This window comes from Camelus bactrianus, chromosome 21, assembly GCF_048773025.1.
Source record: "Camelus bactrianus isolate YW-2024 breed Bactrian camel chromosome 21, ASM4877302v1, whole genome shotgun sequence".
Lineage (NCBI taxonomy): Eukaryota > Metazoa > Chordata > Mammalia > Artiodactyla > Camelidae > Camelus > Camelus bactrianus.
This window is the reverse complement of record NC_133559.1, coordinates 7,962,317-7,986,559: the sequence shown is the minus strand read 5'-3', so window position 1 is coordinate 7,986,559 and position 24,243 is coordinate 7,962,317. Positions and strand designations below refer to the sequence as shown.

The 24,243-nt window shown below is 51.2% G+C and overlaps 3 protein-coding genes and 1 long non-coding RNA gene across 19 annotated transcripts in view; 2 read left to right on the top strand and 2 right to left on the bottom strand.

Annotated features, from left to right (window-relative positions):
* The window catches only part of ASH1L (ASH1 like histone lysine methyltransferase), a 152,440-nt gene extending 149,864 nt beyond the window's left edge, over positions 1 to 2,576 (top strand). For all 4 annotated transcript variants that reach the window (XM_010953932.3, XM_074349531.1, XM_010953931.3 and 1 more), the window contains one exon: positions 138 to 2,576. In XM_010953932.3, coding sequence (XP_010952234.1) covers positions 138 to 229 — 92 coding nt within the window. In that variant the 3' untranslated portion in view covers positions 230 to 2,576. The remainder of the gene's footprint in view (positions 1 to 137) is intronic.
* A 2,296-nt stretch (positions 2,577 to 4,872) lies between these two features.
* RUSC1 (RUN and SH3 domain containing 1) lies at positions 4,873 to 14,113 on the bottom strand. 5 transcript variants are annotated; one of them, XM_045515935.2, is made up of 11 exons: positions 13,990 to 14,113; positions 11,831 to 13,277; positions 11,143 to 11,553; positions 10,035 to 10,133; positions 9,792 to 9,868; positions 9,491 to 9,665; positions 9,301 to 9,406; positions 9,099 to 9,145; positions 7,830 to 8,385; positions 7,110 to 7,238; positions 4,873 to 5,590 (listed from the first exon to the last, which is right to left on the bottom strand). In XM_045515935.2, the coding sequence occupies exons 2-11, from the start codon at positions 13,194 to 13,196 to the stop codon at positions 5,422 to 5,424; spliced, it is 3,135 nt and encodes a 1,044-aa protein (XP_045371891.2). In that variant the 5' UTR covers positions 13,197 to 13,277; positions 13,990 to 14,113; the 3' UTR covers positions 4,873 to 5,421. The 5 variants fall into 5 exon arrangements, with proteins under 5 accessions (XP_045371891.2, XP_010952236.2, XP_045371889.2 ...); XM_010953934.3 differs by lacking the exon at positions 11,143 to 11,553; XM_045515933.2 differs by lacking the exons at positions 11,143 to 11,553; positions 11,831 to 13,277; positions 13,990 to 14,113 and adding an exon at positions 10,275 to 10,561.
* LOC123616581 (uncharacterized) lies at positions 10,889 to 17,761 on the top strand. 6 transcript variants are annotated; one of them, XR_012501328.1, is made up of 3 exons: positions 10,889 to 11,027; positions 15,039 to 15,194; positions 16,933 to 17,761. It is a non-coding gene; the product is annotated as an uncharacterized LOC123616581 (long non-coding RNA). The 6 variants fall into 6 exon arrangements; XR_012501324.1 differs by having other exon boundaries at positions 10,915 to 11,054; positions 16,936 to 17,761; XR_012501323.1 differs by having other exon boundaries at positions 10,915 to 11,054.
* FDPS (farnesyl diphosphate synthase) lies at positions 14,325 to 23,242 on the bottom strand. Of its 4 annotated transcripts, XM_045515942.2 has the most exons (12): positions 23,133 to 23,189; positions 22,048 to 22,266; positions 21,810 to 21,972; positions 20,356 to 20,496; positions 17,314 to 17,388; positions 16,920 to 17,000; positions 16,650 to 16,772; positions 16,192 to 16,280; positions 16,024 to 16,096; positions 15,293 to 15,370; positions 15,069 to 15,203; positions 14,325 to 14,577 (listed from the first exon to the last, which is right to left on the bottom strand). In XM_045515942.2, the coding sequence occupies exons 2-12, from the start codon at positions 22,224 to 22,226 to the stop codon at positions 14,377 to 14,379; spliced, it is 1,338 nt and encodes a 445-aa protein (XP_045371898.1). In that variant the 5' UTR covers positions 22,227 to 22,266; positions 23,133 to 23,189; the 3' UTR covers positions 14,325 to 14,376. The 4 variants fall into 4 exon arrangements, with proteins under 4 accessions (XP_045371898.1, XP_045371900.1, XP_045371901.1 ...); XM_045515944.2 differs by lacking the exon at positions 22,048 to 22,266 and having other exon boundaries at positions 23,133 to 23,242; XM_045515945.2 differs by lacking the exon at positions 22,048 to 22,266 and having other exon boundaries at positions 21,810 to 21,951; positions 23,133 to 23,242.
* Between the last annotated feature and the right edge of the window lie 1,001 nt (positions 23,243 to 24,243).

The following is a 24,243-nucleotide window of genomic DNA, read 5'->3' as shown; positions in this document are numbered from 1 at the left end:
CTTGGGCTGGAGGAAGGCCTGAATTGCTTATAGGTCAGAAAGGGAACCATTGAACTCCTGTGATCTCCTGAGAGATCAAATCTGGAATAAGGAGTGGAAGGGTGGTATTTGATGAGCCTCCTTGGTTCTGTTTTCAGCCATCGATGTGACCTACTTGCTGGAGGAAGGATCAGGCAGGAAACTTCGAAGGCGTACTTTGTTTATCCCAGAAAACAGCTTTCGGAAGTGAACCTCAAAGAATGAGAACCTCAAGCATCTGGGATCCAGTGGAGCTAAGAATCCTGCCTCCTGTTCTCTGAGTGTAGAAAGGGGTGGGAAGGGTCCGTCCAGCAAGGGGAATGGGGCCATGTTAATGATGTTAGGTACTTAGTAAACCTTGGAGTTAGTGGAGAGGAAGAGGAAGGGGTCTATCTAAATAGTTCAGTTTAACTTGTTTTCCTCTCCATTGCTTCACCCTGAAGGTTAATAATGTAGGGTGGAGGGTAGAGCACACTGGGGATGACCAGAATCCTTTGGTACTTTACAGCACTTGCCCCTCCCCCCAGCTTGGGTTTTTCTGTCATCCTCTGATCTCGCAGGCACTGCTACGAAGCTGCTTTTCTATACCCAGGTATAAAATTCCAAAAGGGATAGGGCCAGGATCCCCACCCCTACCCAGTCTGTTCCCTATAGGCTCCAAGAGCTACCCTAGAGACCTAAAACAGAAACAGTAGCTGGGGCCTCTTTCCAGATCCCTCACCAGGAAACATTTCTCTTTTCTTGCCCAACCAGGTCAAAGTAAAATGTGAGTTGACAACTCAAAGCACTTGTAACTGCTGCCCCTCTCCCTACCTCTACTCCCCAAAATGGAATCATGGAATAGAGAAGGCCCCCATGGGGTCAGAAGGGCACAGTACTTACTGTAACTATTTTTGTTTTAACCTTCATAACCTGCCGAACATATTTTTTTCTAAGAAGGCCAGGCCCCTGCCAGCACATGTGCTGTTTATGCGCTGTGGTTCTTGTGCGTCTGCTGTGCTGTGCGAATGGAGATTCATTTCAAATAAAATTCATTTTAAAACCTACTTAAAAATAAACTCTAACCGCCCCCAACAAAAGTCACTACGTAAACTGTTGAGCAGTATTCACCTATCAGAGTATTTGTTGTGAGTGTAGATTATCAATTAAAAACACTACTTCTTGTTTTACTTGTATAGTTTTCAGTGTCCATCTCTTAAAGAGACAGTGTGTTCTCCATACCCCTAGTCCCATCTTCCCTCCACCTTCCTGATGACATCATCATCAGGCAGGCTATCCAGGGTGTCTCCTTCCCATTCTCTTGACCAGGAGTTATCAGACAGTACTGTCTCTTTAAAAATAAAATTTAAAAAGCTTTGCTTTGTTGTCTTCTCAGACATACACATGCATATACGTTTTAGATGTTCTTATAAGAGAAAAGATGGTTTTTAAATGTGCCAAGTTGTGTGTGTATATATATATGTATGTATATATATATATATATCTGCTGCGTGATTAGTAAGCAATACAATAGTAAACATTTCCCCATTACTTTTTTCTAATACTGGACCAATGCTGTCCTAATTGTACATTTCCTCTAATGATGACGACGCTCTGACTTGTTTAGGTAGAAACATTGACCATCTTCCATTCCATTGAATCTTTCTTTTTCTCCTTTCTGTGTCAATCTTGAGAGAAAAAAAAACAAAAGAGACAGGGGATGCCAAAGATCCCCTTGAGCAGAGAAAAAGCAGAATAAATATTTTATTAAAGAAAAAAAAGAGAATTAAGAAAATAGTTTGGAGTATTTTCTTACTGTAGAGAAGCACTGTACATTACTAAGAGACCTGGGTATAAGATACTCACGTGTGGAGCTGGAAAAATCGCATGTCCAAGCCCGTTTGAGTGGTTTCTTTTGGTTTTCATTGCAGGGAGCTGGGTGGGAGGGAGGTGGGAATAGGGGCACTTTGGGGGTCTCCTTTTAGTCAAAGCAGGAAAATGACAAGAAAGAGATTAAAATTCAATATTTCCTTTAATAGTGTTAAACACTAAAATTTTAAAAAAGACATAAAAAGAAAAAAGAAAAAAAACTTTGTAAAATGCGAGAACAGAAGCAAAAGACACTACGCTCTGTCATTTTATCTTTCTTTTGTTGAAAGACTAAAAACTGAAATGTTTTTTAGACAATCAAATGTTAGGTAAGTGCAAAAACTTGTTTTTTCTTACTGGTGTAGAAATTAATGCCTTTTTTTATTTTTCGGTTATTTTATAATAACGAAATAAAAAGAACCCCCTAGCTGCCAGGCGGGTTTTGGTGTTTGAAATGCGGGGCAAAGCACTACATCACTGCAAATAGATACAGAGTTAGTCTGCATGTCTGTAGGCTGTGTGATTGCGGAAAATATAAATGCTGCTAATATATTTCCTTTTTACAAAAGCATATCTAAATAGATGATTGTTTTGATGTTAATCTTTGTAAATTATGTATTACCAATTTTAACATTGGATGTAATTGCATAAAAGCTTGCATCTCAATCCTTGAAAGTCTAGTATTAAATGGAAAAAACTTTTCCTAACTACAGAGTGGTGAGCTTGCTATTTTTTTCTTCTCTCCTGTCCTCCATTTACCTTGCAGGATCTTCTCCATCCTGTTTCCAAAGAGATCTTTTTAAAACCACATCATCAGCATCCTGGGCCCAACTGGGGCATGCTCACCGCTGTTGACTATTGGATAAAGCCATTTCCTGAATCTATTTGGTCTGGGCCCAGCCTACCCAATCAACATAATAATCATCTACACCTCTATCTTTTGTAACACAAAGACATCGTCTAATACTCTTTAATAACCTCCAAGGTTGGCAGTAGCTTTAGGCCACATTTTCTAGGCCACCCACATTGGACCTTTTTCACTGTAAGTAGTTTACATATATTCATTTATTTACTTAATCTTCAAAGGAGCCCTTTAGGTACCAAAACCCAGTTTTACAGATGAGGAAACTGAAACAACAGAGAGGTTAAGTAACCTGCCCAAGATCATGTAGCAGTTAATCCTCATAGTAGTCCTCTGTAGTTATTATTCCCACTTTGTACAAGCAAAAGCTGAAGCTCAGAAAGGGTAAGTAACTTGCCAGAGATCACCTAATCACCAGCATTGAAGCCAGAACTCCAAAATCAGCAAATAAGGAAGTATCAGAAATAGCCAAAGCATGATCCTACCGAGGAAGATAAATTCATTCCTGCCAGCAACTGAAAAACCTAACAAGATTTTGTCCCAGACATAAGTCAGATGTTTAGGCTTTGAGTTCAGCTAGAATATAGTTGCTCAAAAGCATCAAGACAATTGACAATAAGAGCGCAGTCTCTACTCCTACAAGGACTTGGGGTTCACCCCTAGTGTTGTATAATAGTCTCTTCATGGCTGCAAAAACACATCAGTAAAGTTTTTTTAATCTTTAACTTTTTTAACCTTTAATATCACTTTAGTATCTGCTACAGCTGTTTATTCTAGATAATAATAATAGTTCAAAACTAATTGCATATCAATGTTTGGCCTATCTCAAGATGCTCTGCAAGGAGGTCCCCTGCTCTGTTACCATCTGCACAAGCCTGAGAACCATGAGGCTCCAACTGCCAATATCGCCAGCTCTCACTGATGCTCTAACAATATTGTTCTAGGACTACTCCCACTTTTGAGGATTACCAACTATAAAACCAAGCACACAGGGATAGGAGTCAGAAAAAGGAGAGGGCAGGTTGAATCATGGGAAATTAAAGTTCTATGTAACAGTAAAAAAATTTCTGAAACTAGAAATCATGCCCCTCGCTACCCAACATTACTCTGTACATCTAAGAAATATTAGTCCCAAAGTAGAAGTAATAATCTTCCATAGCTACTATTTTATAACTTCAAATATAAAAATAAAAGTTCTTTTGCAGTAGTAATTTACAGTTGAAGAAGCTCCATAAACTTGAGTACTCAAGACTCCTAAGAATGTAAGTAGGATTCCCCAGAGGCTCTCAGAATCCAGTTTGAGGAACATCACCCTAGAAAACACCTGAAATACAAACTGAGGTCTAAAACAGAGGGCTGCCAAACACAAAAAGCAAAATTTAAAACGGTAGCAGACAAGTAACAAATTGACCAGGAATGGGGAACATTGTCTTAGAAAATGGCGAAAGTATGAGACATCTGAGTCTAACCAGCCCTGCCCCTGAGTATTTCCAATGCTTTGGATCTAAGATTATGTCAATAAAGTCCTTTCTCCTAACACCAGCCCATCGTGCTCTTCCCTCATCTTTGGGAACTTGGTTAAAACTTAGATTTCTTTCCCCTGTGTTTCACCTCATAGTTCTAAGCTTTCCCCCTAACTTTCCTGTTGCCTGGTTACAATAATAGCTTTCTATTATTCTAACCTTTCAGTGAGTCTCCTGTAGGCACTCATAGTGACTTCCAGCCCCATCCTTGAAGCTCTAGGGTATTTAGCTTTGCTCAGTTCAAAAGACTGAAAGGAAACTCATTAACTACTAACAAAGTAATAGATAAGTTAGTTATTATACTTCCAGAATGGTGATATTAAACAGAAAAAAATGTCATTTCTTGAAACCCTTTAATCCTCCCCATCACCTCAGATACGAATCTAATGAATGTAATTTCAAGGGCTAAGTCTTCCCAACTCTATCTACTCAGGCTACCTTATTAGTCTCACCAAGCGAAGCAATCAAGTCCCGGACTAGAGAGGCACTTATGCGATTCAGGCACCAATCAGGGGCTTCTTCTCCATCCCTCAAGGAACAGTAAGCACTGGCCCTCCCCATAAGAGGGCCTCCCTCTTCTCCCCCACAGACTGTATTCTGAAACCAACAGTGACAGACACATTCAACTCCCACACTTTATTGGGACAAAGGAAGGAGGCAGACCACACCACAGGCCCACCCACCAGGGGTGTCCCGACTTCAGCACCTAGTACAGCATGAGCACATCATAAATACAGGCAATGTGGGGAGGGTGGAGTGGGGGGAGGTTCCACACAGGAAGGAGACTAGAGTCCCTTCTAGGGAACTGAGGCATATACTGTACTGGCACAGTCCACTTACAGATGAAGAAGACGGAGGGGGGTGGGGGGCAGGTGGCTAGATTTCCACTTTGCAGATAGGACGGGAGATATTCCCTTATGCAGATTGGAAAGAGATGGAAATTCCTTCTTATATATTTGGAAGAAGAGCAGATTTCGCCTTATAAGTGGGCATGGGAGGGAAGAAGGAAAAGTTTACTTATTAGCAGAGTTGGATGTGGGAGGAAAGTGTCATTTTTGCAGACAGGGAAAATGCTTCAGGAATGATCAGTTTACATGGGTTAGTGTTCACAGGCCATTCCATTCCAGATGACAGGAGGGCAAGAGATGCAAAAAGGGAAAGATCCTAGGCCTAGAGAACAAGAGAAGTGTACCCCACAGGCACCAGCCCCTCCACTCCATCCCTCCCACAGCGGAGCCAGTCCTCATCCACAGTGGCGACGACACGCAGCACTTCCCCACGCCGAAAGCTCAGCTGGTCGGGTCCTGCAGCAGTGTGATCACAGAGAGCCCGGACTGCCCTGTGAGGAGCCAGAGGGAAATGCTGGGATGAAGTGAGGCAGGGGTGCTGTCCCCAGCCTCATCTTCCCACTGAATGGAGCTTCCCTCGGTTTAGCTCAGTGAAAACTGACTGGGCTCTGGAAAAGACATAGGGACCATCTATCAATATGTTGATTCTGTCTGGGGCCCCAGCCCTCTCCTGAGCTCCAAGCCCACTCCTCAGCTGCTTATTTGACATGACTTGCACTTCCCTGGTGCTTCTAACTGACCATACGCAAACTAAGTGACTCAGCCCTCTAAACCAGTCCCTCCTCTCGTGTCCCCTATAGTACACAGCACTACCTTCTACGCAGATGCTCCTGGCCAAAACCAGGGTGTCTCAGCCCTTACATTCAGTCAATCACCAAAACTTCTTTGGTGTTTGTATCTCCCACTACTGCATTTACCTTTCTCTTCAATCTAGATAAAGACTGCCATTATCCTAGTGTGGGCCTCTAGCCTCTAGCTGGACCACTGCATATAATCTAACTGGTTTGCCTAAATCTCTCTTGATCTCCCTCTCCAGCTCTGTTCGCCACACAGCAGTCAGAGATCCTAAAACATAAGCAAGCACATCATCCTCAGGCTTAAGACCCTTCAGAGGCTCCCATTGCCTCAGAGGGAAATCCAGTTTCCTTAATTGGCCTACTGAATCCTCCAACCTCCCCATCACTGCTGCCAGCATCCACCACTCCAGCCACAACCCATCATGTACCCATAGTTCCTCCCTTACCACACTCGGGCCTCTTCACCTTTGCATCCTGTTCCTTCTGCCAGATGCACACCCCACACCATCACTGGCCCTTCCCTGAGTCCACAAATCTAGGAAAGACGCCCTGTCTATAGGGCTCCAAAGGACTCAGTCTTCCCTCCCTAGAATCTTTACCACACAGAATTGCAACTGCTTGTTCATTCATTGATATCTGCACTGGACTACAAGCTCCACGAGGGCAGAGACTCCCAGCATGTTTCCCTTTGCATTCCCTCCCCTAGCATAATGCTTGGCACATAGTAAGTATTTGAAAAATACTGCTGAATGAATCAAAAGTCAAGAAGCCTAGCTCATTGGATTAAGAGACCTCAAAAGAAGCCAGACTCTAAAGTCGATGCAGCCCCTGGTCCCAAATTAGAAGACCCCAGCCACTAAAGGGAAGCACAGCCCCTGAGTGGACACACATAGGCACACTGTGTACACATACAGTAGTAAATGTTACCACTAAAGGGCACCTTCTATGTGCCGGATGTGCTTATAAAATTATGTTGAGTCTTCACAACAACCATAACAAAAGTATAAACTATCCTCTTTTCACAGAGAAAGAAACTAAGGTTCGGAGAACTTAATGTCACACCAATAGTAAAAAGCAGAGATGCAATGCAAGCCAAGCACTGACTGTACAGCCCAAGGCCTTTTACACCGCCACTCATCCACTGTGAAGACAGAAAAACACATGTGAATAACGCACACGTGCACACCAGCACGTTCTCCCCGATCCTCCCTACCTGTGGGTCTGCGCCATGCTGGATGCTGACGCCTCCAGATCCTCAGGAGAAGAGGGAGTCTCGGGAGGTGCCCCCCGCCTCACCAGAGTCAACACACTTACTGTCGGGGGCAGCCAGCTGGATGGTCTCCTGGAGGAAAGGACACAGGGTCACAGAAGTCACCCCCACCTCCAGAAAAAGAACCCAAGTGACCAGGGTTTTGGAGGGAAGAAGAGGCTGAGGGGCCCGACTGTGGTTCATAAGAGGTCAGGAGCTGGTCACTGCAGAGGGCAGAGTAGCAGCTGTGGAACACAGTTACCTTTAGGGTGATTAGGGAGGTGACAACAAAGGTCTACAACACCAAAAACCACAAAGGAACCTATGGAACCAGCAGGCTTAGAGAAGCCCAGAGGGTCCCTGGAGAGTACCTGAAGCCATTAAAGAGCCACCAATGGTCAAACCCTAGAGCAGCAGTCAGCAAATCTTTCCTTTTTTTCTAGAGGACCAGAAAGTAAATATTTTTGGCTTTGCGGGTCAGGAGGCATAATGGACAACATTATGTAGATATTTACATTACTGTTAGGACGTAACTACTTAAGAACGTAACCATTTTTAGCTCATGGCCGCAGAAAAGCAAATTGCCAATATCTGACCTGAAGAATCCCTATCGAATTTCAAATTGGGATGACTGGGGGCTCTGAGAGGGTCAGAGGTCAGGGAAGGGACCAGGGACCCCATTACCTGGACTTCGGGGCTCCACCCTCAGTTTCTGTGAGGCCCCCAGGCACTCCAAACAGTCTCCCCAGCCATACGCCTCTGCCAGGTGCCGCTTCCTCTGCGGGCGGCGATCTCTCCTGCACGACCTCAGCTGCAGTCCCTGACCCGTGTCGCCTGGATCCCCACCGGGGAAGAGGGAAGCCCTCAGTGCCCCCAGAGGCATAGACTCGGGAGGCCTGGGTCAGCTGCTCCCACCAGCTGCCTCGGGTGGGAGGACTTGAGGGGGCTGAGGGGTCTGGAGGGGTCTCCCCAGAAGCCCCCCGGAGGCTCTGGGCCAGTCGCCCCCCCCAGTGCAGCATGGCTTGCACAGTCTGCTGCAGGGCGGGAGGCGAGCCTGGAGGCGCACGGGCCTGAGGCGGGCCCAGGGGCAGGTGGTGGTGGTGCTCAAAGAGCAGGTCCAGGTGGAAGGTGAGCACCGACAATGGCTGCAGCAGGAGCAGCAGCTCCGTGGACAAGGAGGGGCAGCCACCCCGGGCCAGGGAGAAGAATCCGGTGGGCAGGTACAGGAGGGACAGCAGGCCTGTGAAAAAGCAGGCTAACATCAGCCCCTGCTCTGGGCCTAGTCCTGGAGGACTCCCTGCATTAGCCCACCAGTCAACAAACATCCTCCCAGGCCTCCTTCCACACAGGGCACTGGGGCAGAGAGGGGGACACGGTGAGGCGCAGGGCTGCCACATCCCTGCCTGCGTGGACCCACGGCCTACACGTATGGAGTCCCATGTAGAGCAAGTGGTGACAAATACATATGTATATATAAAAGGAGGGCTTGAGGGCCATGGAACCAAAATGGGCGGATGAGTGGGGAGTCAGGGTAAGTTAGCCTCGACGGAGGTGAGGGTGGAGCCTCACTGAAGGACTCAAAGAATGAGTGAAAGTTAAGGAGGAGGCAGGAGGGACAGGGAGGCCTATTCTAGGTGGAGGGACAGCAAAAGTGGGGCCCTGGGGCAGGAAGAACAGAAAAGGAAGACTGTCACAGGACCAGGGAAAGCCCGAGACCTGAAGGCAGGAGAAGAAGGCAGGCCAGATAACCAAGACTTTGGAGGTTACAGTGAGGATTTGAGTCTTTCTTCCTATGGGCAATGGAACTCCTTCAGAGTTTTAAGCAGAAGAGTAATAAGATCAGAGATCTGGATTAGGATCATTCTGGCATCAGGGGGAACCAAAAGAAGGGATCCCTTTCCCTCCCTCTCTCACAGCCTAGCAACCCCATCCCCTCCCTCTTGAGCTTCTGACCTGCATCTTCCTGGAGACTGGAAAACCACAGCTCCAACTGCTTAGTGCTGGGGAGAGAGGAGGGAACGGAAGTTCAGGGAGGTGGACAACTCCACCTCCCTGTGGGTGGAGGATAGGAGATGAGATTGGAAGAGGGGAGGCCTTCCTTGGGGACATGGGGCACCCACCATGTGGGAGGGGTGCCAGAAAGAAGGCCACTCACTTGAGGAGGCCCAGGATGAAGGCATGGAAGCGGCTACGGCTGCTTCGCAGCGGGGCCAGACGGCTGACCTGGCTATACAGGGTTCCAAGGGAACGAGTGCTGGAGCCTGAGGACACAGGGTGCTGTCAGCCAGGCCCTAGGCCTGCCTGAGTCCCTGCCCCGGGCCCCGTCCCATACTCTCCCCCTTCACCTGGCTTCACAGAGGCCTCCACCACGCTCCAGGGGCTGCTCCGGCGCTGCCCAGTGATGAGGTCCTTCCGGAATGGCTTCAGCCCGTCAGCCACCAGGGCATGGAGGGCTGGGCAGAGGGTGGTCAGCACCAGGTGCCCCACATCTGGGCTCAGCCGGCTATCCCCCAACTGGGCCTACAGGCAGCACAATGGAAATGGGTCCACAGATACTTCCAACCTTTTTCCCACCAACGGTTCCTACACCCCCAGAGCTACATTCATCACTTCACCCCCACACCCCACCTCAAGAGACAACTTCACCTTCTGAACCAAGTTCCGGGCGGCCCCGAAGTGCGAGATGATTTTATCCACTGAAGCGCTGACAGCTATCAGGAGACCTGGGATGGGGTCAGGGAAGGGAAGAAGCATCAAAGCCCCCTGTCTCTCCCCGGCACACCTGAGGGGCTTCAAGAGGCCGGTTTACGCAATCTGGGCCTAAGAGAGGAAGTCTAAGTGACGGGAGGTTGATTCCTAAGCCAAGGGTCAAAAGTCAGGATGTCCTACCTTTTTTCTGCTCCTGCAGCTGGCCAGTCCCACCCTGGGCTTCTGCCATCCACAGTCGCTGGGCCCCCGAGACGCCGGCGAATGACCAGGAGCTGCGGACTGGGATAAGGGAAGAAGGCAGTGACACTTACCAGGGGTTACCCCCAGGACTCCAGGCTTCCGCACGGGTCATCTCCTGTGGGTCTGCGGCTCCCTTGGAAAAGGGAGCACACGGCTGGGTGGAGGACAGGGCAGTCCCACCTGGGGCGAAATCCTGTATATATATATGCACTGCTACCCTGATCCCTTGCTTCCCGGTTCCCATTTCCCTTCCTCTGGGCCCAGCTCCCACCTCGTTGGTCCCCGGAAGTCTCAGAGTGGGACAGCCGCACTCACCTCCCGCCAGCCAGGCCTGGCAGGCGGGAGATAACTGGGCGAGGGAACGGAAGGGCAGCCCTGCGCCCGCCAGGGGCCCTAGTCCGGTTCGCGGGGACCCAGGGAACACGTGGGGAGCCTAGACCAATGGAAAGACAGACAAACGAGAATGGGAGGATAGACAGAAGGAAAGGAGACCCAAGGATTGGGAGGCTGGAAGGCGCCGGAAAGGGGAAACCCAGGTCCTACGCCAGCATCTCGGCAGGGGCGCCCCCTGCAGCCCAAGTGGGGCTGGCCCCGTGGAGAAGGAGTGACCAGAAATTCTTCAACCAATGAGATCAGCAAGCTTCACCCTCCACCCTTCCTGAACAAGCTGGGGGTCAGGCTCGAACTGCACTGGCCAGGGAATTCCACAGAGGGTGTGACCCAAGGTCCCTAACAATGGACTTGCTGGGACTCAAACTGAGTATAGAAGCCGGATAAGCCCGTGTCCACCTTACCCCGGCCTCTAGGGAGAGGGGCCAGGCCACGCAGAGGGGAAAGCAGCAACCTTTGCCCTGCACAGGGAGCCAGCAGGGCCAGACTCCCCAGGACCAATGAACTTGGAATCCACCCAGGTTGAAGGGCAGGACCCAGCCGGTAACCCCGGAAAAAACTCAAGTAGAGGTCTGGTGGCGGATGGGCGGGGCATTGGAGTGGGCGGGGAGGCCCCGCCTGAGGCGAGGCCAGCGGGGCTTGCCCGGGTCCGTCTTACGTAGCCTGGGTGGAGGCGGTGGGCTCCTGGTCCAGCGAGGGGCCTTCGGCGGACGAGGTGGCGGTGGCAGCGGGGGGGCGGGTACCTGGCGGGGTGGGGAAGCCGCGGCGGGGAAGGTGCTACTTCTGGGAAAGAGCGGGGACAGCAGCAGTGCCAGCTCGGGGCTGGCCAGGCAGGGCAGGGCCCCTCGAGGCGGAGGCGAATAGGCTCCCACCGGGGACAGGCGGACAGGCAATAGCTTCTCCTCTGGGGAACTCGGCGCCCCCAGTAGCCGTAGCCCAGCGCCGGGCCAGCCTCCCAGAGGTGCCAGGAGCAGGGACCCAGCTGCGCCCAGGCCCCCACCCTCCAACAGGGGGCGCCCGTCAGCCGAGAACCGGAAAACCAGGGGCCGAGGGAGCAGGAGGGGACCGGCTGCAGGCAGGATTGGCGGGGCAGGTGCAGAGGGGAAGGAGGCCAGCGGGAAGGGCAGCCAGGCAAGGAGGGGCGGGAGAAAGAGGGAGCAAAGAGTTAGTCCCGTAACCCAAGGGTCCACCCAGTTTCCCTTTCCCGGAGCGCTCCCTGGTAGACAGGGACGGGGAGAATAGGTGACAGAGAATGAAGGGGAGACAAGGGGCCGGGTCGGAAGCTTTGGAGGCGTGGACAAGGCTGAAGCCCAGCCATCCTCTTGCTACCTCCTGCGGCTTCTTACCCTCAATGCCGGCCTGCGGGCCGGGCTCCTCCGGTTCCTTCGCGGCTGGGGCCTCCTCGCCAGCCGCGGGGCTGCCTGCCCTGCCCTCTTCGGGCTGCCCCTCTGCTATGGGCTGCAGCCCAGGTCGGTTCTTCTTCCTCCTGGGAGGGACGGGTGGAGGAGGGGGCCGGGGCGGGACCAAGGCCCAGCCAGCTGGGGGGTCTCGGGGCGGGACTGGCGGGGGCGGGGCCCGGCTTCTGGATCGGAGTTCCTTAAAGGTGGTGACTTCCCGGGGAGGCGCTGGGGAGCCGCCCAGAGACACTGTAGGGGGCAGCTCGGAGTCGGGCGAGAAGACTATGAGCCAGTCGCTGCGGTCTTTCTTGGCCTGAGGCAAGAGGGGCAGCCCTGGGCCCCGCTTGCGCTTCTGGGCCAGCTCGTGGAAGGACGTGATTGTCCGGTGGGGCACCGGCTCCTCGCTGACGTCACTTCTCCATCCCCCATCAATTTTCCCTGCATCTGTTTTCGAGCCAGAATCAGTTATTCCTGTGTTGGTTTTCCAACCGGAGTCGAATTTTCCAGGTTCAGTTTTCCAGCTAGAGTTAGTATTCCCATTGACTTTCCAACCAGAGTTATTGTTCTCAGGGATTTTCCAGCCAGCTTCAGTTTTCTCTGTGTCTATTTTCCAAATGGGGTTGATTTTCCAGCTGGGCTCGGTTTTCCCAGTATCGATTTTTTCATCATCGGCCTCTGGAAGGTCGGAGGTAGGGAGGTCCTGCTCCCCACCCTCGTCTTCTTCCTCTAGCCCTGGGGAAGGGAGGTCCTGGCAGGTGGTCAGGGCATTGCAGTTGGAGTCCAAGCCAGGGCCGGGTGGAGAGGAAGCTTCAGAGCAGGAATCAGGTGAGCAACAAAAGCTGTCTGGGGAGCAGGCGCCTGGGCCAGCGGAAGCCAGAGGGGAGCCCTGCTCCAGGGGGACGATGCTGGGCTGAGGGTGGATATCTTCGTTGCCAGGGAGTTCCCTGGAGTAGACTGAGATGGGGGACTCATCAGGGCTAAGATCTGAGCAGGAGCTGAGAGAGGAAGAGCAGCCCGGGTCCGAGGGAGAGGCAGCCCCCTCTTCCTCCTGTGCTGGGTCCTGCCTGTTTTCTAGGCCTGGCCCGTGCTCCTGGCAGCATCGGCAGGGCACAGCAGGGCTGTTGGAATTGGCATCCACCAGGGTCCCACTGCAGGGGCCCCGACTCTCCTTGCCCCCAGTGTCCCCTGGGGGAGGGGATGTGCTCAAGGGCCCCTCCCGTAGCTCCGGACGGCGGGACAAGTGCAGGCCCAGGGAGACATGCTGGAGGTGGATGTGGTTGAGGTTGCAGAGTAAAGCCCTCTGAGGGGACAGCATGGTGCCAGTAGCGACAGGGTGTCCTCTAGAGAATGAGGATCGGGCCTCACATCCACGTACCTGGCAACCGCAGATGCAGACCTAGAAGACAGGGATGGTGAAACCCAGCCAGTGAGGGCGCGGGCCGCAGGAAGGACACCGAGGTGACCGGCGGCTGGAGCAGGCCTGGAAAGGCGACTTGCACAATATTTAAATGAGATGCAAATAGACATCTACTGGCCATTAGCTTCCCCTGCAGTGTTTGCAGGTGGAGTCGGATGTAACCCCCCAGGGAATGGGGCGGGGAGGGTCAGAAAATGCGGCTGCGCTCTCGGATCTCCTTGGAGGTGCGGGGGCTTGTAAAAGGATGGGGCCCGGAATGGACTCCAGGTCCTTTCTGCTGCAGTCTGGCGCTGCCCCTCACTCCCAGGGGAAGGGACTAAGGGAAGCGACCAAGGGAAGCCCCGCCCAGATGCTCTGAAAAGGGGTTGCGGTAGGGGGTTGGGGGGTAGGTGTATCTGCCTGGTTAACGCAGGAAAGGGGCGGGCGTGGGGGAAAGGACAGAGGAGCCATCAGGATGTCAACTCTGCCTGGCAGGCCAACCTGCAGAAACGCTGGGCTCCAGCCTACATCCGCGGTATACCTTCGACCCTGCTCCGAACAACGATGTGTCTGTCCATTCTATCCGCACTTGTCTCTGTCATCCAGCTACCACCCCACCCCTTCTCTATTCAATTTTTTTACTGCTCCCTTCTGCTGCCCCGCCTTGCGTGCCCCGATGTCCATCCACACCCATAGACCGAGCCATCCTCACCAGGGTCCTTCTTCAACTGCTCCGGCGTTGGGCTTCTCCGCGGCTCCCAGGGTCCCCGCCCGGCCCGCAAAGACTGGAGGGGAGGGGCCGCTAGGACAACCCCCCAGCGCTGCGCAGCCGCGCCCCTTCGCGCATGGGCGTGGCACGGCTCAGACCCAGCCCCCAGCGCTTGACGTCTTGCCTATGTCACCCACCCAAGCCCAGCTTCTACCGCTTTAGATACGTCCTAAGCTTTCAGTCCCAAGGGGTCCTGGCTTCCATGCAGACACCTCCCCACCTTGCCCATTCTGAACAGAGCTGCGCCCCTGGCTGGCACAAGCAGGAACAGAACCACGTGTTAGACAATAATTTATTGAGAGCCTCCCCTCCACACCTTCAATCTCTAGGTCACTTTTTCCGCTTGTAGATCTTTTGTGCGAGCCCCAGGAAGATGGCTGGGGGCAGAGGCGCAGCATACTGCTCGATGAGACCCATAAGGTGGCTGTAACTATCTTCCTCGTACTGCATGAACACGGCCGGCAGATTCATCTCCTCGTAGAGTGCCTTCACCCGGGCCACCTTCTCAGCCTCCTTCTGCCCGTAGTTCTCCTGAAGGGTTGGAGGCAGGAAAGTGGACTTAGCCTTCACCCAGTGCCTCCAGGTCCCCTCCACTTCCCTCATCCAGATATTCCAGAATATCTCCAGTGCCATTCAATCCATTCTGGTCTCCAATTTCAAGTGTCTTGAGTGTCTAAGATCTTGAACCTTCCCTTCCCCACCCCAAATGCTCAGATACTGGCTCAGGCCTGTTCCCTCTACCCCAGAGGTTTCTCAAACTTGGCACTACTGAAACTTTTGGCTGGATAATTCTTTGTGTGGGAAGCTATTCTGTGTGTTCTAAGATGTTTGGCAGCATCTCTGGCCTCCACCTACTATAGAGCTACCTGTAGTACATGCACACACACCAGGTTTTGACAACAGAAAATGTCTGCTGAGACAGTGCCAAATATCCCCTGGGGTGCAAGATGACCCCTACTTGAGAACCACTGCTCTATCTCCTTTTTCAGCAGCTCAGGGATCCACAGCCCCCTCTCAGGCACCTGCAGGATCTGGCGCTGTTCCGGAGAGGCCCGCTGCAGACACTGAACCACCAGCCAGCTGCACTTGTTGTCCTGGATGTCAGTGCCGATCTTGCCTGTCACACTGGGATCCCCAAAGAGATCAAGGTAATCATCCTGGGCAGGGGGGCAGAGAAGGAGGAATGAGGAGGCTCGAAGTTAGAAAGTTGGAGCCTGTTCTCTGCCCGTGCCTCACGCCTTCCTACCTGAATCTGAAAGAACTCCCCCATCTCCAGCAGGATCTTCTTGGCATTGGCATGCTCCTTCTCCCCATCAATGCCCGCCTACAGTGCAAAGGGGATGGTTAAGCCATACACCAGAGGTGCCTTCATCTTCCTGGCTGCTTCCTTCTAGATCTTGCCCTAGTGCAGCTCAAAATCTTCTCTCCTCTTCTTTCAGAGATCCCTGACCTCCCTGATCTAGAAAGTCCTGACCAATGGTCTAGCCTCTATCCCACTTATTTTAGCAAGGCCTTCCTGCGAGTCATGGCAGGTGAGTCCATCCTGGAGGCACTTGGACTATTTCTTCTCTCATGAGGCTCAGTCCCTGAGTCACTCTAATCCTTCCTAATCTTTTTGCCATTTCCAATTTCTTTCAGCACAAAAAGGAAACTTGGAGAAGCAAGGTCACTGTGGGAAATTAATCCCACTGAGTGCTTTGAAATCCAGTCTCCTCCCCACTCCTATCCATACTTAGATGGAGGATTTATTGTTCCCCCTGATGGGTCGATCACTTTCGTGTTTCAACAGTCCCGTAAACTTGGGATTTTATCCTCATCTTACAGCTGAGGAAAAAGACAGAAAGATTAAGTAACTTGCTCAGTCACAAAGCCATGGAGGGGAGGGGAAGCACCAGATTATCCGAAGTGGTCTGCTCTGTGGCCTCCTCTCCAAAAGCCCCATCAGCAGAGCAGCAAGGGATGGGGAGGCTCACTCACCATATACATGGCAGCAGCCACAGGAAGGTAGAAGGAGTAGAAAGCTGTCTTGTACTTGACAATAGATTTGTACCTGAGTAGGGGGAAAAGATAAACTCCTCAGGAGGACAACGCCCACCCAGAGCAGCCCTCCCTCACTGCCCAGATATGGTTCCCACTGTCCCTCACCTTTTCTCAGTGAATCTGCCAAGATCCACATTGCCCTGGGTGCCTGTGATGAGGTCCAAGGTCTGTCCAATCTCAGTCTGATAGGAACTCTAAAGAGGAGGATGATGACCCATGACCTGGGCTTTCTCCAGGGCTGGGGAGCCCTGAAATCCTGGGCCCTACACCCCATACCAGTTGGCAACTGGGTGGTCAGAAAGGCAGCAGGAGGGAGAGAGGGCCCCAAAACTCAAGGCCCATACAGTGTCACACCCAGCCCTGTATCACTCCTCCTTCCGATCACACAGACACAGAAGGCCTTCTTCCCACCGCCATCCTCCCCAACCAACTCCCTTCCTCCATTTCTTCCCCTTCCCAGCAAACCCAGGTACCTCCTGTGCCCTGAAACAAGCTAGACAAGAAATGTCTTTATACAGGCCAAGGCTACGGTGTCTGAGCATTAGCCCTTGTCTGTAGCACACCTGCAGGAAGAGCTCGATCAGGTTCAGGTAATAGGGCTGCTCCCGGCAGTAGAGCTTCAACAGGCGGTAGATATTTGCTTCCAGGAGAAAAGCATCATTGATGGCATCCAAACCTATGCCTGGCTGTCAGGGACATAGAAAAACAAGCCATCCATCTCTGGCCTAGACTTATACCAAGAACCCAAAACTCTGAACACCTCCAGGGACTCTATGTAACCACCTCCTGGCGGCCTGTTCCCCTGCCCACCGCTACCTTCCCGCTCACTTTACCTTCTGATACCAGCAGATCTGCCCCCGCCGGGTGAGGGATGAATCCATGATGTCATCTGACACCAGAAAGAAGGCTTGGAGCTAGGAGGAGAAGAAGAGTGGAACAAGGGCCCCAGGGCTCCTTATTACTGTTCCTTCTACCAGCGACAGAGCTGCTGCTTTTGCAAATCACTGAGCTGGGAAGGAAGGTCAGCAGGGGGAGGCTGAGGACTGCTGGTCTGTGCGGCGGGGCTCCAGACAGTCACATGACCTCTTAGGCTCAGGCTTCCCAACTAGAAAATGGGACAAAAACCCCCTTGTTTTCACAGTAAGAGACCACAACAGATCTGACATCTCCAGACAAGCAGCCTGAGAAGATCCCTGATAACAGGGCGATGATGAAACATCTTCATACACCGCACTCTTCTTTTGCCAGGAACTTCATTGAAGACTTTAAGATTTCTTCATGCAATCGGACTTTATATGACTTCTGGAAAAAAAAGGTTGTTCCCTTGTCATCCCCAGGCACTCCACTTACACAGTCCAGTGACCAGGAGTATGTAAAAAACCCCACCTCAGGGAGCTCATTCAGGAGTGCAGGTCTAATAGGATAGAACTGAAGTCTGACTCCCAGTAACTTTCACCCATGGGTCTTAAACATCATCAGAGGGCGGACTCTTCTGAGTGCCAGCCTACATGAAGATACCAGAACGTGCTGGTTTTCCCACTGCACTGTGAACTCCTTGGAGGCAGGGATGATGTGTTTGCCCTCTTGGCATTCCCAGAGCCCAATATAGCGCTGGTCCCAGAGTGGGTGTGTCATAAACTTTGTCTAAGAAATAAAAGAGAACGAAGCACTGGAATGTGCCCCATGATACTTCTTACAGACAGGCCACACCTTCTGGTTCCTTCAAAGAGCTTTGCAAGATAGGGTTTTTAAACCTCCACCCCATCCTGATCCCTGTGCGTGCTCAAGTAATCTCAACTGCTCAGAGGAGTGCCCAACGCCACCCCCAGCTCAGGCATGGGCACTGCAGAAATGGCCACGGCGACCTGCGACCACAGCTCTTGTTCCAGGCAAAGTCCTTGGGGAAGGAGGCATCCATCTGCACCTTGACCTCTGACCTCCCCCTGGGGTGGAGCCTGGGCTTTCCACACTGGGGGCACATGTTTTATCTACAGTGTGTTTATTTGGATTGGCACTGTTTCCAAGAAGCCACCAGTTCACTGACTCTCCCAAGAGTGATGACAAGGGCCATCTGGTTTCAACCAGCACCACTCAACCAAGATCTCTGAAGGGCATTCATTCTGTGGCCTCCCTCAATCTTCTCTGCTCCCTCAACTGCCCTTTTTATTAGGGAAACTTTAGATCTATAGGGAGATTTAAATCTAAACTATCACAGCATGGGGCTGGGTTTTAGTAATCTTCCCAGGTATGTGCTATAGTGAGAAGTAATGGAAAATATACCATATTACCTTTGCAGCATTCTTACCAAAATCTTTACCCTAATTAGTATCATGAGGAAATAATCAGACTGTGAGTCACTCTACCAAATAAGTGGCCTAGACTTAAAGAAAAGTTAATCATGATGGAGAAACAATTCTAAAGATTGAAGAAAACTACTAAATATAATGTATTACTCCTGCTTGGATCCTGCATGTTCAAAAAAAAAAAAAAAAAACTATAATGGACAATTGGGGGAGAATTCGGAATATTTAAATATGGAATATACATTAGATAATATCACTATATCGATGTTGGATAATTTCACTAAGTATCTTCGATGTTGCTATGAGCTGAACATGCCCCCCAAAATTCCTGTTGAAATCCTAACCTTCAAAGATGGCATTAGAAGGTGGAACCTTTGGGAGATGCTTAGGTCCTAAGAGTGGAACCCTCATGGAAGGGATTAGTACCCTTGTAAAAGAGACCCCACAGAGCTCCCTAGCCACTTCTACTTGAGGACACAACAAGAAGGTGCTGACTGTGAACCAGGAGGAGAGCCTCCACCTGATTGTGCTTGGACCTTGAACTTCCCAGCCTGCAAAGCGGGAAGACATAAACTTCCATTGTTTATAAGGTACCCAGTCTGGGGTATTTTGTGGTGGCAGCCAGAAAGGACCAAGACTGATGTGATGTATTGTGGTCATATAGGCAAATGTCCTTGTTTTTAGGAGGTTAATGAAGTAGAAAAATAAGAGATTAAAGGAGATGAAGTAGAAGACAAAAGACAGGAGCAGAAATTATAACACATCATCCAGAACCACGGAGGACAGCTCGAATAGCCTCTTGGGGAAGTGACGGCATTACAGCTGTGTTTGGAAAAAAAAAGAAAAAGAGTAACACTCCCAGGTGAACCTACAGCACAGCTAAGGTTAGTAACAACTGATTCTACCAGGCTCTCCCCTCCCTTGGCCCCAAAGCTCCGCCCTATCCTCCTGCCCTTCCCTCCTTGCCTGTTGGCTCAGTGTTTATGGGCTCCTCAGCCCCTCCTTATCCCTAGAGGGGCACCTCTGTCACCCAGGGCCTGTCCTCAGTGATGCCATCATCCCTTTACCCCAGGAGTCAAATCTCTATTTTCCAGCCCCATCTCTCTCACGAGCACCAGACTGAAATTTCCAGCACCTGCAAGACAGACAGCTCCATCTGACCTGTGCTCATAAGGAGAATGCGGTGTGGCTGACTCTGACTTGTCATGTCCTCCCTCGGGCCAGCTGCTCCTCTCCGCAGGCCAGGGTCACCCGTCACTCACCAAGTCCTGAGCGTCTTCCCTTCTGGGCTCATTGTCACCCTCCTCAGGGCCTGGCATCCCTTCTAGAACCCAGTCCCCCTGTCACCAGTGAAGAGTTAAGGACAGGCCAGCATACCATACACCTTCCAGGGCCAAATGAGCCGGGTATAGGAGATGAGACGATGTGGAGATGGGAGCAAAGCAGAGAGAGACAGACCCACACAAGAGAGTCCATGCACTGTCTTGGGGAAGTGGCCTCAATTCGACTTCAGCCAGCTGTTGCTACATGGGAATCTGGCTCCAGATCGAGCAGTTTTCCAAGTGATGCTAGAAATCTGGGTCATTATGTGAAATATCTTCTTTGTTAAATTTAGGGAACTTAATTTTTAAATATTTTCAGAAACTATCAGTGGGCTTCCAGTTTTCGATTTCTGCTGTAGAACAATCTTCTAGAAGGACTATGTCACTTTTGTGGCTGCCCTCTGCTCAGAGCAAAGAGTTAATACCTTATGCTGAGTTCCAAGGTCCTGGCCTACAGCTAGTCTACAGGGAAAGCGTGTACCTACTGGCAAGAGCCTCCCTACGTGTGCTAGCCCTTGAGTAATTCACTAAGTTTGGCACAGAAATACAATCGAGAAACAAGTTTCAGGTCCATCCCTGCCCGTCCCACCCAGGGTACCCCCACTCTTGTACACCTCTTCTCCTGCCCTTCCCCATCCTCTCACCAGTTCCACACACCAGCCCACGGTCAGGGCCCGCTGGAGACTATCAGCATCCTGCTTCGTCGGCTCCACCAGCTCCCGGAACACTATTAGCACCGTCAAACCCCGCTGGTACTTGCCTCCAATGGCGTTGTACTCCAGGACCTGGGGGCAAGGGCAGAGGGACAGGGCATCAGAATCCAGAGAGCAGCCACTCAGATTTCTCCTTGCCCTCTCCCACTTCCAACCCTAACCCCTCCCCCTCCAGGGAGCCTCTGGAGTTGCTACTCTCTTAGCTTCTTCCCCCAAGTCCTAGAGCACAGCCAGAAGTTCCCCAGTCGCCAGGCTCTCTCTGCCTTGTCTTCCTCAGTAAATTTACTAGAGATTAAAATCTGCTCCCAAGCCCAGCATGGGGCTTGAACCTGGGGAAAACTCTGTACATGCTACAGGAGTGGTGGCATGTTCAGGTCTCTCCTTCACCCCATCCCCAGCCCCACCTCTCCCAGACTTCCCCTTCCCAGCCCATGCCTCCCCCCACAAACACCTCCTTCTACCCATAGTTCAACCCATCTGTAAATAAAAGGCCTCTCTCATTTATTAAAGACAAGCCCCCCTCCACCTCCAAAGTTGGCCAGAGGATAGCTTGGAGGGGACCCAGGTTGGGGGACCCATCCCCGACTCCTCCAGGAGGAGGCATTTCCTGCTGGGGCCTCTCATTTTGCCTTCTGCTGCCCTGCTGTCAACCAGATTTAATTCATTGGGGAGAGTTTCCTTTTAATCTCCTTCCCAGTGTAGACAGATCTCCTTTTCCTTAGTTCCCCTCAGACAAATGAGAGAGCACTGATAAAAAAAAAAAAAAAATTACTAGAGGGGGGCAGTGGGGGAGGGTATAGCTCAAGTGGTAGCGAGCATGTTTAGCATGCAGGAGGTCCTGGGTTCAACCCCAGTACCTCCTCCAAATATAAATAAATAAACCCAATTACTTCCCCCTCATTTAAAAAAAAAGAAAAAAATTTTCTTTAATTACTAGAAACTCCAAATGAATAAAGACTTAGGCAACTGAAGTTTCCCAGCAATAATTCCTGTCCTAGAGCAGGAGTTTCTGATGACACGTTAGCTTCACTCAGGCCTACCTCAGACTGCCTTCCTCCCAGGTCCCTGCCAAGGTAGCACCTTATGATTTCTGGACACCTAATGCCCTTTCTCAACAAAATCAAAGACCCACCAGGTTCAAGGCCTTCACCTCCAGCGCCCACCACCCCCATGCTAAGCGGTTTGGATGGTCCACCAGGACCACAAGGCAGGATGGCTGGGCTGAGTAAATATACCTGCCCAGGCCCCAACTCATCCAGAGCTAACCCAGAGTCACTCAGGTAAAAGCCTGTTCCCAGACCTGCCAAAAGTACCCCAAAAGCCGGAGCTGGGTCCCACACATGCACAGAGTGACCAAAGATTCACTCAAGTTGTAAATCCCTCACCTTCTTCAAGCGGGCAACAGCATCTCCTATCTCTGGGTGCCCAGTATCCTCCTCAGTGAGCACCTTGACAATCTGGGAGAAGTGCTGGATGAAATTCTGCCTTTCTTGGGCATAAACGTCCGATTTCTGATCTCCATTCATTCTGAGGGAGGAGTAAAATGTTCTGAGGAGAGGGAGGACAAGTCAGAAAGCTAATCAGCTGCTCCCCTCCCCACGGCCCCACCCACACCACACTCACCGAGGCTCCTCTGTCCACGCTTGGCACCAGCAGCGGGTAATGTGCCAGGCCCCCAGGACTGGGCACCCATGCACCAGAGAGGGCCGCCGTAGGGGACCCAGCCACCTCTCCCGGGGCGCCCAGCAGGGGGCCGGCAGCAAGAAGACCCCCACAGATCTCAGCCAGCGGGACAGGGGCATCACGGAGGGGGTGGCATAGGGAGGGGGCACCGAGTACTCCCTGCGGGAGTAAGCACCAAAGGCAGATGCACAGTGGCAGTTCCCCAGGTCATCTCCCAAACTTTTACCCTCCGTACCCAGAATGCCCCCGCTGTCTTCTGGGTTAAGCTTGAGGGCATTTACAGGAAGAAATGCAGGGAACAAAAAGTTTGGCTAGGTGACTGAGACTCAACTGACTGTACTTAAAATAGGTGTGGCTAGAACTTACTGCCACCTAACTTTATCCTCCTCAACCATCAACTCCTCCTCCAGGGAGCCTCTGGAATTGCTACACTCTTGGCTTCTTCCCCCAAGTCCTGGAACCCAGCTAGAAGAGTCCAGAGTAAAGGACCTCAGGACCGGGGGCTGGGAGAAGCCTTAAATCACCCTATTTTATAGAGGTCAAGCTGAGGCTCTAGGAGGTAGGGAGACACCTGGGGAATGGCAGTGCCAAATCTAGAACCCAAGACTCTCCCAGTAGGCAAAAGAGGGGTGCGCAGGCTCTGAGGTGCCCCAAGAAGAGAAGTGAAAACGGAAACCCTGAGTGCTCTGGACATGTGGTCTATGGCTCTGGGACTGGGCGTCCAGAGCCTTACAGAGCTGGGACCGCAGACAGCCTCGGAGCAACACTGGGCTGATGGGGACGGTTCGCAGCGAAAGAGCAAAGCAGTGTGCAGGCATATTGGGGGTTCCAGGAAAGCACATGGCAGAGTTCGGGAGTTTCTGCACATCCGCAGGATCAGCCAGTTGGTGCTACCAACGTCCAAAACGGGGGAACTCCGACACAACAGACTGGGCCTCCTGTGCCTCAAAGTACTGCTACAGAGCTTAGGCTGAGTTTCTAACCTTTGCCTCCAGTCCCAGCCCCAGCCCCGCAACCTCTCTCACCTGTTCCTGGATGCCGGTTTGCTGGTACAGATTGTTGGCGGGGTACTCCTAAAAGCCGGAACCACTCCACGCTCAGCTCTCTGGGTCTAGTAGTTCTCGATCTCTTTTCACTATAGGAAGAAATGCCTCGGTGGACTACAATTCCCGGCATACCACAGGAGGGACAAAGACAACGCGATCTAGCGTGGGCTGGCTGGGCGGAGACGAGCCGCACTGATTGGCTGTTTCCCCTCGTATGAGCATGGGGCCCTGTAACCAACAACCAATGGAAGGGCTGCGCCCCGGGCAGAACGCGAGGAGTTGGAGTGGGCAGAGGGTGGGGTGGGAGTGGAGGCGCCACGTTAAAAGAGAAACAGACTGGGGATTCCCTGCACTCTGCCTTCCAGCTTTAACCTTTTACAACGCACTTCAGTTGCCATTATCTTCCTATGCAGTTGAGAGGTTACTAAAATCCAGCAGGACCAGCTTTGCCACTTACTGGTTCTCTAACTTCTGCAAATCATTTAACTGCTCTGATCCTCGGTTAACTTCCTTGAAACTGATTTCCGTCATTTGTTAAATAAGAATAACACCATGAGCCAAAGTATATGAATGCTTTAAGAGCTCAAGAAAGATAAGACTCAGATCAGAAGCTAGAAGCCTCATCCCCTATACACACATACACACAATGCTTACCCACCCACCAGGGCTTGACCTCGTTGGCTCCTTCATTAACTCTTCCAAATCCCAGTAACTTGACCCATCTGGAGCTATAGACTACCTAGGACAGAAATGGTTTGTCACAGAAATGGTTCTGTCATTATGGAACAAAAATTATCATGCAAGGATATACACTTTTACCACTGTTATTCAACATTGTACAGCCAAATTGGAAAAGTAAAAATCTATTTCACAGAGTATATGATCTTGTATATAGAAACACCACAAGAAAGCTATTAGAGCTAATAAACTCAGCAAAGTTGCAGGGTACAAAAGCAACATGCAAAAATCAGTTGTGCTTCTACATACCTGCAATGAACAGTCTCAGAAAGGAAATGAAGAAAGCAATCCTATTTATATTAGCATCTAAAGTAATAAAATACCTAAGAATAAAATTTAACCAAAGAGGTGA

What these genes read in the sequence shown, in the direction of transcription:
- RUSC1 (XM_045515935.2), bottom strand. Translation starts at nt 13,196, where the DNA reads ATGCTGTCCCCTCAGAGGGCTTTACTCTGCAACCTCAACCACATCCAC. An exon ending in CCCGCAGGCCGGCATTGAGG is followed by an intron (nt 11,554 to 11,830) that starts GTAAGAAGCCGC and finishes TCCTGCCTGCAG; the next exon opens with CCGGTCCCCTCCTGCTCCCT. An exon ending in GGTGGAGCCCCGAAGTCCAG is followed by an intron (nt 7,239 to 7,829) that starts GTAATGGGGTCC and finishes CCTTTCCTCCAG; the next exon opens with GAGACCATCCAGCTGGCTGC.
- FDPS (XM_045515942.2), bottom strand. Translation starts at nt 22,226, where the DNA reads ATGCCCCTGTCCCGCTGGCTGAGATCTGTGGGGGTCTTCTTGCTGCCG. An exon ending in GGCAGATTCACTGAGAAAAG is followed by an intron (nt 16,097 to 16,191) that starts GTGAGGGACAGT and finishes CCCCCTACTCAG; the next exon opens with GTACAAATCTATTGTCAAGT. An exon ending in GGGAGTTCTTTCAGATTCAG is followed by an intron (nt 15,204 to 15,292) that starts GTAGGAAGGCGT and finishes CCCCCTGCCCAG; the next exon opens with GATGATTACCTTGATCTCTT.